The sequence below is a fragment of the Galeopterus variegatus genome, unplaced genomic scaffold (genome assembly GCF_000696425.1).
Source record: "Galeopterus variegatus unplaced genomic scaffold, G_variegatus-3.0.2 Scaffold1088, whole genome shotgun sequence".
NCBI classification, from domain to species: domain Eukaryota; kingdom Metazoa; phylum Chordata; class Mammalia; order Dermoptera; family Cynocephalidae; genus Galeopterus; species Galeopterus variegatus.
The window spans coordinates 443,485-457,188 of NW_007727199.1; the positions used below are offsets into that span (position 1 = coordinate 443,485).

General features: G+C 48.8%; 1 protein-coding gene across 1 annotated transcript in view; it reads left to right on the forward strand.

Moving 5' to 3' along the window:
- Window positions 1–13,356, forward strand: part of LRP4 (low density lipoprotein receptor-related protein 4) — a gene marked incomplete at its 3' end in the record, with an annotated part of 17,527 nt that extends 4,171 nt beyond the window's left edge. Inside the window, exons 5-22 of the mRNA XM_008574700.1 lie at window positions 108–224; window positions 787–915; window positions 1,122–1,241; window positions 1,621–1,746; window positions 2,324–2,449; window positions 2,641–2,775; window positions 3,288–3,413; window positions 3,741–3,971; window positions 5,184–5,340; window positions 6,221–6,438; window positions 6,597–6,773; window positions 7,188–7,310; window positions 8,996–9,204; window positions 9,379–9,460; window positions 10,220–10,325; window positions 11,136–11,337; window positions 12,948–13,137; window positions 13,225–13,356. Of these exons, the coding sequence (XP_008572922.1) occupies window positions 108–224; window positions 787–915; window positions 1,122–1,241; window positions 1,621–1,746; window positions 2,324–2,449; window positions 2,641–2,775; window positions 3,288–3,413; window positions 3,741–3,971; window positions 5,184–5,340; window positions 6,221–6,438; window positions 6,597–6,773; window positions 7,188–7,310; window positions 8,996–9,204; window positions 9,379–9,460; window positions 10,220–10,325; window positions 11,136–11,337; window positions 12,948–13,137; window positions 13,225–13,356 (2,706 nt within the window). The remainder of the gene's footprint in view (window positions 1–107; window positions 225–786; window positions 916–1,121; window positions 1,242–1,620; window positions 1,747–2,323; window positions 2,450–2,640; window positions 2,776–3,287; window positions 3,414–3,740; window positions 3,972–5,183; window positions 5,341–6,220; window positions 6,439–6,596; window positions 6,774–7,187; window positions 7,311–8,995; window positions 9,205–9,378; window positions 9,461–10,219; window positions 10,326–11,135; window positions 11,338–12,947; window positions 13,138–13,224) is intronic.
- Window positions 13,357–13,704: the final 348 nt, after the last annotated feature.

Genomic DNA, 13,704 nt, shown 5'->3' on the forward strand with positions numbered 1-13,704 from the left:
CCCCCCCCCCCCCCCGCCCAGGGCCAGAGACGTTGGGAGTTAGGGAGATGGGAAGAGGTTGGCCTGCGGGGCTCCCTCAGGACAGCGGTCTCATTGCATCCCCCCAGACATGCGCAAGTGCTCTGACAAGGAATTCCGCTGCAGTGATGGAAGCTGTATTGCTGAGCACTGGTACTGCGATGGGGACACCGACTGCAAAGATGGCTCCGACGAGGAGGGCTGTCGTGAGTGGCCCCAGACCTCAGGCTGTTGGGCTGGGCGAGAGCAGAGGGCTTCATCCCACCGGCTAAGGGCCAGGCTGAGGAGTGCACATACCGTGGGCAAGGAGCGTGGGTTCTTTTTTTTTTTTTTTTTTTCCTTTTTGTCTTTTTTACTGACCGGCAACGGGATCGCAACCCTCGGTGACGCGCCCGCACCGCGCTCAGCCAGGGAGCGGGAACCGGTCTCCACATGGGATCCGAACCCTCAGCGGGAGCGCCGCCGCGCTCCCAAGCAGCACACTCTCCATTGTGCCACCGGGCTGGCCCGGAGCGGAGCGTGGGTTCTTAAGCAGCAACTCCTCCTAGGCTGAGCTAGGCTGGGAGCAGGTTCCCCAGGGGGGAGGGGAGGGTTCCCTTTGGTCCGCCTGAATATGGGAGTCTGTAAGGGCTGTCCCAAGTGAAACCCAGATGCATCTCACTTGAGGAAGGCACCCGCCTGAGCATCTTGCCCCTTTGAGGAGTCAGGGCTCCTCTCCTCTGTCCAGGCCTGACTGTTTGTCCTTCCCCACCCCTGCCTTCCTTCTAGCCTCAGCAGTGCCTGCGCCCCCCTGCAACCTGGAGGAGTTCCAGTGTGCCTACGGCCGCTGCATCCTCGATATCTACCACTGTGATGGCGATGATGACTGTGGAGACTGGTCGGACGAGTCTGACTGCTGTGAGTTCTCTGGCCAGCTGGGAGGAGGGGTGACAAGGCACAGGTGCCAGCTGGGGCAGGAGCTCAGGGGAGGAGTTTTTGGATTCCCTGGTCCCTCTTGGGCAGAGACGGAGGAGTTCAGGTGCTGGGGCTGGGGCTTTCTTGTCTGCCATGGGACACTGTGTGCACAGACTGGCTAGAGACAAAAACCTGTTGTGTTTCCCCAGCTTCCCACCAGCCCTGCCGCTCTGGGGAGTTCATGTGTGACAGTGGCCTGTGCATCAATGCAGGCTGGCGCTGTGATGGCGATGCAGACTGTGATGACCAGTCTGATGAGCGCAACTGCAGTGAGTGGGGGAATGACACCAAAGGCTTGACTGTAACTATGGAGGGGGATTATAGAGCCAAAGCAACCACTACCGATAAAGCTTGAAGACTTATAAGACAGGATCACATACAGTTGTGTAGGTTGTGCACTGCACAATGGCAGTATGTCCAAAGGGATGCCAGTCACATAATTTATATAGTCATCATGGCAGTCTTCCAGCAGGTGGCAGTAAAGTGTCTTGAAGAAAAGGCCCCTTTTTTCTGACATACAAAAATGCCGTATAGACCGGCTTGTGACACTGGTGTCTAGAAGAGTGGCATGGGTGCTGACAGAAAGTGCAGCTTTGGGTGGCAAGGCAGAGTGGGGTCAGCCTTTCATTAGGACTTTGCTTTGCCCAGCCACCTCAATGTGTACAGCAGAACAGTTTCGCTGTCGGTCAGGCCGCTGCGTCCGCCTGTCCTGGCGCTGTGATGGGGAGGACGACTGTGCAGATAACAGTGATGAAGAGAACTGTGAGAACACAGGTGGAGTCTTCTGGGGTACCGTACACCCTTAGCCTATAGTTGGGATGGGGGCCAAGGGGTGTAAAGAGGGTATTGCTGCTTGCTACCTTTCCAGTTGGGCCAAGGTGATGCTTTAATCCAGATCTTTCCTATGGCCTGGATTTTTCTTGCCCTTCCCAGTTACCAGTATCAAATCCAGGTGCATCATTGACCTGCAGCCTTATGGTCTGGAACACAGTGTCAGGGTTGTGAGTTTCAATTGCCGCTCACATTCTAACTTATAGTCAGTGCCTCTACTCGCCAGCTGACAGCCCCCATGCCCACTCCCCTAGCCACACCCAGTACTGGGCATGTGCATGTACTGTTTTTTTTTCTGTCCCACATCACTCACTATTCGTTGGGGAGAAAACGAATGCAGACATTCAGCCAGCCCTGTCTGAGCTGTTTCCTGCCTTGGACCCTGACCCTCCCACCTTGAGTCTCATCTGTCTCCAGCTAGCCTAGAAAATGACAGGCTCCCATCCTTTTGTTGACCCAAGCCCTGCCTTGCTATGACCTGACTCTCCCTTCCTCCCTTTTTCCCTCCCCCTCCCTCTAGGAAGCCCCCAGTGTGCCTCAGACCAGTTCCTGTGTTGGAACGGGCGCTGCATTGGGCAGAGGAAGCTGTGCAATGGGGTCAATGACTGTGGTGACAACAGCGATGAAAGCCCACAGCAGAACTGCCGTGAGTGTCCCCAGTGGGCGGACCTGGCCCATGGTTTGTGGCTGAACCCCACCCATAGGGTTCAAAGAGAATCCTCCCTGGGGACTCTTGCAGCTTTGGGAGCTATTCTTTGTGGTCCAGGTGGAATGCCAAGTTGGCTGTCTGGGGGAGGATTCTGGGCTCAACTCCCAACTCTGGCTTGGCTGGCACAGGGCCCCGGACGGGTGAGGAAAACTGCAATGTTAACAACGGTGGCTGCACCCAGAAGTGCCAGATGGTGCGGGGGACAGTGCAATGTACCTGCCACACAGGCTACCGGCTCACAGAGGATGGCCGCACATGCCAGGGTGAGCTGGGGTCTGATTTGGAGCAGAGTCAGGATGCTGGACAGGGGTAGCAGACAGGCAGCTGTGTGTCTTGTGGGTCAGACACTTGATGAGAGGATGGCCGCACATGCCAGGGTGAGCTGGGGTCTGATTTGGAGCAGAGGCAGGATGCTGGACAGGGGTAGCAGACAGGCAGCTGTGTGTCTTATGGGTCAGACACTTGATGGATGTGACCTCACATCATCATCACAGTAACGCTAGAAAGTGGAGATCATCCCTTGCATTTCATAGATGAGGAAACTGAAGCTCAGAGAGGTTAAGTATTACCAAAGGCCACACAGCTGGTGAGTAGCAGAGTTGGGATTCCAGCCCATGTCTGCATGACCTCAAAGCCCTTAATCACTTGTTACACAGCCTTCCCCCTAGGCCTAGAAAGTAGATGGGGATGTGGCTAGGAAAGTAGCTAATCAGCCTGAGAATTGAGATGAGAGGATGGCAGAGGGAGATCTCCTGACCCTGCCGGGTGTTCACAGATGTGAATGAATGTGCTGAGGAGGGGTACTGCAGCCAGGGCTGCACCAACAGCGAAGGGGCTTTCCAGTGCTGGTGTGAAGGAGGCTATGAACTACGGCCCGACCGGCGCAGCTGCAAGGCTCTGGGTAAGGGCTGTGGGAATTTGGCTGGGTGGGCAGAAGGCTGAGCATGGAGAAAGACCAGGTGCTCTAGTGTTCAGGAATTTGCTGAGAGGTAGAGAGATCTTCATCACAGTGAAATGGAGCTGCAGATTGCATTCTGGACCCCCAAAATAGGATAGGGGAGTATAGCTTATAGCTTTCCTCTTTTCTAATACTGATGCTGATAGCTTGGGGCATGCCCTAGTAGGCAAGGGGCTCCATTTGTCATCTGAGGACCTGGGGTTGCATGCTGATGGTTACCAGGGCAACCCTGAAGCCCAGTGGGGACCCCATTTCTATGTCATGTCCCAGGACCTGAACCTGTGCTACTGTTCGCCAATCGCATCGACATCCGGCAGGTGCTGCCGCACCGCTCTGAATACACGTTGCTGCTCAACAACCTGGAGAACGCCATTGCCCTTGACTTCCATCACCGGCGCGAGCTTGTCTTCTGGTCAGATGTCACCCTGGACCGGATCCTCCGTGCCAACCTCAATGGCAGCAACGTGGAGGAGGTTGTGTCTACTGGGCTAGAGAGCCCAGGTAGGGAATGAGGTCCCGTGGGGAGGGGCAAGGCCACACCATGTACAAAGCAACAGTGGAAGTACTAGGCTGGTGCTTTGCAAACCTCAAGCAACAGAACATCTTTTTCTTCCAGTGAGATCTTAGATGGAACTCTACTATAGAAACAGGTTGAGTATTCCTTATACGAAATGCTTGGGACCAGAAGTGTTTCAGATTTTGTATTTTTTCGAATTTTGGAATATACTTCCTGGTTCGGCATCCCTAATCCGAAAATCCAAAATGCTCCAGTGAGCATTTCCTTTGAGCCTCATGTCGGCACTAAAAAAGTTTAGCATTTTGGAGCATTTCGGATTTTGGATTTTCAGATTAGGGACACTCAACCTGTATATGTTAATTTTTTTTTTAAGATGACCGGTAAGGGGATCTTAACCCTTGACTTGGTGTTGTCAGCACCACGCTCACCCAGTGAGCTAAACGGCCATCTCTATATAGGGATCTGAACCCGTGGCCTTGGTGTTATCAGCACCGCACTCTCCCGAGTGAGCCACGGGCGGCCCTTGTGTGTATGTTAATTTTAAAGATTCAGATAAAACATTTGCTCATTATTGAGCTCAATCAGTGAGAATAATGAGACCGTTTGGTGAATGTCATAATCAGAGATTTATGGACGACAGTTACAGTTCTCTGTCAGTCTTAGCATCCAGTTTATTTCCGTGTTTTGTTTTGATTGCTTAGTGTCAAGAATATTCTGATTGACCCAGATAAGTATATCTAAATGTTTTACAGATTTATATAACAGCAATAGCTCACTTGATAATCTCAGGCTATTCTACAAGCCAATGAAATGGATTAGAACTTGGTATCAAACACATTTGACTCAAATGCTTATGGAAATTCTGAAATGCCTCTACAAAACTCTAGGCAACTATTTGTAAACCCCTGAGTCAGTGCAGGGGGGGGCCCTGGGTGTGGGTCAGGAAGTGGGGTATGGCTGGGTATGAGGAGGGATGCATGCTCCTGGACTTCTCTGTGCCTCAGCTTCCTCATTTTCATGGGGATTATAGTACCTAGCTTACAGAATTGTGATGATTAAATGAGTTAATGTGTTTAAAACTATTACAACAGCGCCTGGCCCAAGAAACTGCTCCATTAAGAGTTTGCTCTTGTTACCATGGCACAGAGGAGCCTGGGCTGAATCCCTGACACTTTTCTGCTACCTTTTCTCACCAGGGGGCCTGGCTGTGGATTGGGTCCATGATAAACTCTACTGGACTGACTCAGGGACGTCAAGGATTGAGGTGGCCAATCTGGATGGGGCCCACCGGAAGGTGCTGCTGTGGCAGAACCTTGAGAAGCCCCGGGCCATTGCCTTACACCCCATGGAAGGGTAAGTTGTGTCTCAAGCTCTTGCGGAATCCCTCTTGCAACCTCTAGGGACAGTTCCCAGGCCACCTGGGCCAGACTTTATGGGGCATCCTCACAGTCTAGTATTAATAACATGGGCTCTGCACTCAGACACCCCTGGGTCTGACTCCCATCTCTGTAGTAACCAGCTGTGTAGCCTTGGACTAGTTAGTTAATCTCACTCTGCCTCTGTTTACTCATTTCTAAATTGATAATTAAAAATACCTACCTCATAGTTGTATGAAGATTAAATGAGATAATGCATTTTAAGTAGCATATAATGTACATTAGATAAGTTGTAGATGTGTGGGTTATTTTTATTATTAGCTGTTGGGTTGAGCTAACTGTTATAAACTCATAATAATTTTTGTTTATTATAGATCCAAAAATTAATATAAAAGTCTCTTGAAATGGATGTTCTTAGCCTCTAGCTTTTAAAAATTCAATGCAGTCAATTGAGGGGGTGTCTTGTAAGATCCTACAGTTGTGTGTCAGCTGTTTCAGAAACACTGGGGGTGTGTGTGTGTATAAAATATAACAGGCAGTGGAAGAGATTGTGACGAAGAAGAAAGTGCTATCCTGACTAATATTACACTGTATTGTCAATCCACAAGGGTCAGGAGTTTTCTAGTGCCTAAGATAGTGCCCTGCCCATGGCAGGTACTCAAAAAATGTTTTTCTTTACAAAATAAATAAATACCCTGCCTAAAAGCATTTAAATTCAAACCTTTAGAGAATACTCTGTGGACCAAACAATTGGAGTCACCTGGCTTAATAGATAAAAACCTTCTACATGATTATTATCCTGGTTACCTACCCATCCTCTGCTGCCTCCCTCTCAATTTCCCTGTCTGTTTCCCTAGTACCATTTACTGGACAGACTGGGGCAATACCCCCCGCATTGAGGCCTCTAGCATGGATGGCTCTGGACGCCGCATCATCGCCGATACTCATCTGTTCTGGCCCAATGGCCTGACCATCGACTATGCCGGGCGCCGTATGTATTGGGTGGATGCTAAGCACCACGTAATTGAGAGGGCCAATCTGGATGGGAGTCACCGCAAGGCTGTCATTAGCCAAGGTAAGGCCCTTCCTCACTTTCCTTCATCTTTCATCCTCCTTGCCCCATTCCTGCCCCTAGGAGCCTTGGCAGAGGATGAGATTTGTACAGTTGCCAGGCCCAGGCCCTGGGCCATGGCAGACCGTGTCTGGACTGAGGTCTTTCTGGACTCTCCCCAGGCCTTCCACATCCCTTTGCTATCACGGTGTTTGAAGATAGCCTGTACTGGACAGACTGGCACACCAAGAGCATCAATAGTGCTAACAAATTTACTGGGAAGAACCAGGAAATCATTCGCAACAAACTCCACTTTCCCATGGACATCCACACCTTGCACCCCCAGCGCCAACCTGCAGGTAAAAAACTACACGCCAGGAGAACCAGAGTAGCCTCGTGGGTGATGTGGCCTCTGGTATCCTTGAGAACCTTCCTTGCACTTGTCATAGTTGCCATTTCTTCTGGTGGGCAATCCAGAGCTGGCACCGACATGGGTTAATTCCCCCCTCTGCTGGACATTTAGGGTGGTACAACACTAAGACTCAAAAGAATCTGCTTTACTGTTCCCATCTAATGCATGCAAACATTTACCGGGCATTGCCTGTGTGTCAGGTACTCACATGCTAGCAGCTAGGGCACTTATAAAAAATATTAAATTAGTTTCTCTCTTTGGGGTGCTCACTCTCTAGGTAAACCCCTACTTCCTAGCTTTAGCGCAACTTTTACGAATCTTTGGTCTAACCTGACCCTCTTGCTGTGGGCTCTTTGAGCAGGAAAAAACCGCTGTGGGGACAACAACGGAGGTTGCACTCATCTATGTCTGCCCAGTGGTCAGAACTACACCTGTGCCTGCCCCACTGGCTTCCGCAAGATCAGCAGCCATGCCTGTGCCCAGAGTAAGTGGGTCTGGGACACCAGCCTCTTTGGAGTGCCTTGTACAGATGGGTAGAAAGAACAAGGAATAGGAGTTGGAGGGATTGCCTGTCATGGGGAAGAGCCAGACTCGTCAGGTAGCCCCTGGAGAGGAAGAACTTAAGAGGCTGAGGGATCTTATATCCAAGCTGAGGACTGAGGCCCAGCAGTAGTTGCTGAAGCCTCAGTGACACCACCCAGTCAAGTATAAACACCTGCAACCAGGCTTGTATATCATTCCACCAGGTAGGATGCCTTATCTGTAGGCCACAAGAGGGTTCCAGGCTCTTTTAGAAAACAAGGGAATGATTTCCTACCTCTTAACTTTTAGCCTCACCCTGTTGAAGACTTTCTTTCAGCTCTTATACCAGGGAGCCAAAATTAAGATTTCTGATGATGCTCTGTGTATGTAGGCCCTGGGTAAATATGTGTTTAACAAGTAAAAGATGATGGGATGCCCTGGTCTTGCCCTGAACTACTACTTTGGCTTCCTACGAGCTCCTGCAGGGTCATTGCCTTGAGAGGGTAGCCCTGGATAGCTCAGCACCACAGGTGATTTTTTTCTAAGAATAGTCCAGAGAGTAGTGATCAAGGTGTATGGTATGACCAGCAAGGGCTTGGGGTAACTCCTCACACATGTCAGCAGCTTTTCTTATTTACCACTGTGTTCTACACTGACCCTCTTAAATCTGGTTAAAATCGAATTCTCTTTTGATCTCGGTCCTTTCCAGATGTTGCAATTAGGGCAAACCTTCAGAGGTTTCATTTTTACACACATTGATTGAGAACCTAGTTTCATGCTTGGAGTTTTCCCCTTGCCTTCTTTTGTGCCCAGCTCTTCCTGTACTGTCTTAGAGAGATTCAAGAAGTTTCCCCAGGAGCTTCCCCATAAGGGTTTCCCAAATCTGGGAAGAAGACAGTTGGTAAAGTTAGGCAGGAAGTGCATTTCTGGGTAGAAAAGTACACTATGAAAGTATTCAGGTAGACCAGCCTAGGGGCAAAGGTTGGTGCAGAGCTGGCTGGGAAGATGCCATGTAGAGGAGTGGCCAGACCTGTGTCCCAGCTCTGGTGCTTTGTAGTCATGGACTTCTGGGCAAGTTACCTGATCTCTGTTAGCCTCAGGGTTGCTCATCTAGAAAATGGGAATAAGAGTAACATGTACCACAAAAGGTTGGTGTGAGCCAAGAAAAGCACCATGCTCAGGGCCTGGCAAGGAGTAAGTGCTCAATAAATAGTCATTATTGGCTAGAGTTGTGAAGAGGAGAGTGAGAGGAAGGGATTGGAATGATGGATTGGAGCAGCAGAAGCCCTCAAGCAGGCAGGAAGTCGGAGAAGTAGGGGCAGGGGGTCAGCAGTGGTCTGGCCAGGGCACTGGAAGAGATCGAGAAAAATGAGAAGAAAGAAAAGTTGAGATGAAGCTGATACATTTAAACAGGATGCACTTCTGGGTCCTGAGTAGAGTCCATTTCCATTTGATTCTAAAGTCTGATTCTGCCAGCACGGGCTGCCCAGGGCTCAAAGGGGGCCTGAGGATTGAAGAGTAGGGAGCAAGGGGTACCAGATCCCAGGAAGTGTGATTGAACCAGATGTCACACAGGTGAGCGTCTGTGTCTGTCACTGTTATTGGATTTAGAGCATTAAAAGAAGACCCCTTTCGGCCTTTGATCAGGTCTTGACAAGTTCCTGCTTTTTGCCCGAAGGATGGACATCCGTCGGATCAGCTTTGACACAGAGGACCTGTCCGATGATGTCATCCCACTGGCTGACGTGCGCAGTGCTGTGGCCCTTGACTGGGACTCCCGGGATGACCACGTGTACTGGACAGATGTCAGCACTGATACCATCAGCAGGGCCAAGTGGGATGGAACAGGACAGGAGGTAGGGCCCAGCGTGGGCCCAGGCCCTCAGGGAGGGCAGAGATTGAGGGGTGGAATCCACCCTCTCCAGGGTAAGGGCTTCCCATATCTTTGCCAACCTTGAGAATTGGTGGAGTTTGGGCATCAGAGCTGGGGTGGAGGTACAGTTGGTGATACAGCTTTGCTTCCTGCCCAGGTGGTAGTGGACACCAGTTTGGAGAGCCCTGCAGGCCTGGCCATTGATTGGGTCACCAATAAGCTATACTGGACAGATGCAGGTATGTACAGGAGAGCCGAGACCTGGCTCTCTGAGATTCCTCTTATTTAAAACCTTGGCCTCAGGTAGGAAGGGCCCAGTGTCCCTCCTGGACCGCCTCTGTCTTGATCTGAAGTCCTTGGTAGGTCAGGAGTGGCAGAGCTGTTGCAGAGCTGAAGCAAGAAGCCCACATCTGAGAGTCTGGCATTTGCCAGTCAAATGGCATCTACTTCTGCTATGTACCTGATGCCCAAGAACGTTTTGAGGCATTTCAGTTAAGGAACTCATGTCCTGTGGTTTTCATTTCATCACTGGCTAAACAGGTGGGTGTGGGAGGCAAGGAGAATGCCTTAAACCAGTGCTACTCAGAGAGTGGTCCCTGGACCAGCAGCATCAGCATCATCTGGGAAGTAGTTAGAAATGCACATTTTGGGGCTTTTCCTCAGACTTACTGAATCAGAATCTTTGGGGGTTAGGTTCAGGAATCTGTATTTTAGCAAACTTTCCTTATCCTTATTACACTAAAGTTTAAGAAACATTGCCTTAAATCATAAGACAGAATTGGTTGCTCAGGTCTGCGAAATCTTACTCTTACAAGAAATGGAACTGACCACTTCCTTGAATTTCTTCTCCCTGTTCAATTCACTAAATATCCATTGTGCATGTATCGCAAAATATTTATTGATATCTACTGCATGCCAGGCTCTGTGCTGGTCATGGAAGGTAAGAGGGTGAACGAATAAGACTAGAGTTAATATCTTTGTCCCTTATTTCTTGACAGGTACAGACAGAATTGAAGTGGCCAACACAGATGGAAGCATGAGGACAGTACTCATCTGGGAGAACCTTGATCGTCCTCGGGACATCGTGGTGGAACCCATGGGCGGGTGAGCGCTGCGCCTTTGGGATGAGCTCCCCTCCACAATACCTGAGTACTGGAGGGGAGCCTGGAGATTAGGGAGAGTGGCCAGATTTTATGGGTGCACCCAGAAAGCAAGAGCAGCTGTAGTGACACAGAGGCTAGTGACAACCCTGTCTCCTCTGTGGACAAGAAAACCTTTAGACATTTTTTATCTTGGCTTTTTTTTGGTTTGCTTACAAAAGTAACTCATTGTTAAAAAAAATTAAGTCCACAGACAGTGAAAATTCTCTAAAATCTCACTCTCTAGCAATAACCATTGTTAACAGTTTAGGGTATTTTTTCTAGATTTTTCTTCTAAATGTATTTTTTGTTCTTGGTGATGATGGTTTTGGTTTTACAAAAATGGCATACTGTTTTGTGACTTTTTTTTGTCCCTATTAGGCTATTTATGTTGTATGTCTTTCTATTTGAGTATATAAATCTACGTTGTTCTTCTTAATGGTTATATAAAATTCTGTTAAACTTAGGTACCATAATTACTTAGCCAATCCAGTCAAGGAGACATTTCTTATTCCTCATCCTCACCTCCCCTCTTTCTTTATTCCCAAGTGGCCTTGTTCACTGTGCACTCCTTGAGCTATGGGCTCTCCTTATATTAAGACCCTGGATACCTTTCCATAGTGATAGAAGATACGAGGTCTTTAGAGACAACTCTGAGCTCAGGGTGGGGCTAGGCACTGAGGCAGGAGGCTTGGGCAGCTATTTCAGGCAGAATCCCTAAAACCCACTGAGTATTAACTGGAAGGCTTGTAAGACCTCCCTTGCTTGTGCCCAGGTACATGTATTGGACTGACTGGGGTGCAAGCCCCAAGATTGAACGAGCTGGCATGGATGCCTCGGGCCGACAGGTCATCATCTCTTCTAACCTGACCTGGCCTAATGGATTAGCCATTGACTATGGATCCCAGCGGCTATACTGGGCTGATGCCGGCATGAAGACGATTGAATTTGCTGGCCTGGATGGCAGCAAGAGGAAGGTAAGTGGCATTAAGGCATCTTCCCACAGCCCTGACAGGCATCAGGACAGCATTCCCTGGCAGCTGACAGGAGCTGGGGGAGACCAGAGGTTATGAGACCAGCATGGGGTGTGTGTTGTTTCTCTGAGGCTATGGTTGCCAGAGCTTGGGGTGGTGGGTGGGGGGCTGCTGGTTGATGATGAAAGGAAACTAGGGATTTGTATGGATTGTGGGCTGGGGGTATAAATGCACAGACTTTCCTAATAACCATCACAGTTAACACTAATTAATCACCAATTGCACACTGGGCCCATGGTTGATCTTTTTCTCTCTTTTTACTTATGTTACTGTTTATTTTGATATCATTTCAAATTTACAGAAAAGTGGCAGGAATAGTAAAAAGAACAAATAACTATAACATTTTGCTACATTTGCTTTACATTCTCATTCTCTACACACACACACACAATTTTTCTGAACCATCTGAGGTTAAATTGGAGATATCCTGCCCTTGACTCCAAAATATTCCAATGCATATTTCTTAAGAACAAGGACATTGTCTTATATAACCACAGTACAGTCATCAAAATTGGGAAATTTAACATTGATATAATATTACTGTCTAGTCCATGGTTTATGTTTAATTTCACTACCAGTTGCCCCAATAATGTCCTTTATAGCTTTTTTTTTTTCTTTTTCTCTTTTAGTCCAGTATCCAATCTAGGATCCCTCATAGTGTTTACTAATCATGTCTCTTTGATCTCTAATCTGGAACACTTCCTCGGCCCTTCTGTCTTTCTTGACCTTTTATTTATTTATTTATTTATTTATTATTTTTGTCCTTTTTTGAGACCGGCTACACTGCGCTCAGCCAGTGAGCGCTGTGAGCGCACTGGTCATCCCTATATAGGATCCGAACCCGCGGCAGGAGCGCCGCCGCACTCCCAGCGCCGCACTCTCCCGAGTGCGCCACAGGCTCGGCCCTTTCTTGACCTTTTAATTAATTAATTAATTAATTTTTTGGCAGCTGGCCATTACAGGGATCCAAACCCGTGACCTTGGTGTTGTAAGGCTGTACTCTAACCAACTAAGCTAACTGGCCAGCCAACCTTTTTATTTTTGAAGAGTAAATGCCAGTCATTTTGGAGAATGTTCCCTCGGTTTGGGTTTGTCTGATGTTTTTTTGTGTTTGGATTCAGATTATGCACTTGGGGCAGGAATACTACATTAAGTGAAGTCATGTCCTGAGTTCTCAGTGTGTCTCATCAGTAGGCACACATTATCACAGTAATGGGATAGTTACTTTAATTGAATGGTTAAGGTGGTGTCCACTGTAAGAAGTTGCTGTTTTTCCTTTTGTAATTAATAGGAAACTTGTGCAGAGATACTTTGAGATTATGTATGTAATACACATCTTTTAAAATCATCACATGAACCTTGGAGACAGACACTATTGTGATTGTATCGCAGATTGATAGACCAAGACTCAGACATTTTATAACTAGCTCTTACTCAGGGTCACACAGTAGATGGTAGTGGCTGAGCTGCATTCTGACTCCACACTGAGCTCTTGACCACTGCTCTGTACTGCCGGCCTTATTGGGGATAACACAAATACTGGGGCCTGGCAGGTGCTGATCGGAAGCCAGCTCCCCCACCCGTTTGGGCTGACCCTCTATGGAGAGCGCATCTATTGGACTGACTGGCAGACCAAGAGTATACAGAGTGCTGACCGGCTGACAGGGCTGGACCGAGAGACCCTGCAGGAGAACCTGGAGAACCTCATGGACATCCACGTCTTCCACCGCCGGCGGCCCCCAGGTAATCAGCCCTGACCCTCTCTGGCTTCTCCTTGGCCTTCCTATGTCCTAGTCCTTCCCACTGATACCTCTCCTCCTCCCTACCCAGTGTCCACGCCATGTGCTATGGAGAATGGTGGCTGCAGCCACCTGTGTCTTCGATCCCCAAATCCAAGTGGCTTCAGCTGTACCTGCCCCACAGGCATCAACCTACTGCCTGATGGCAAGACCTGTTCACCAGGTGAGTTGAAGCATCACAGATCTGGATAGGGCCTCTCTGGGAGGGGAAGTGACTGTCTTCCTTCCCTGCAGCTGGGCTCTAATGTGGTCTGAGAAACCATGAGTCCTGGTGCTTCTAGAGGCTTAGGGGAGAAACTGAGAGCTTTTAGAAAAGAGGAGAGGTTCAGGGGAGAGGCCCAGAGGAGCAGGTAGACAGGATTGGAGGCACGGTCCATCTAATTCTTATGGTGTTGTGTTAGTCTGTTTGTGTTGCTGTAACAGAAATACCTGAGACTGGGTAATTTATAAAGAACACAGGTTTATTTGGCTTATGATTCTGGGACATCTGCATCTGGCACAGGACTCAGGC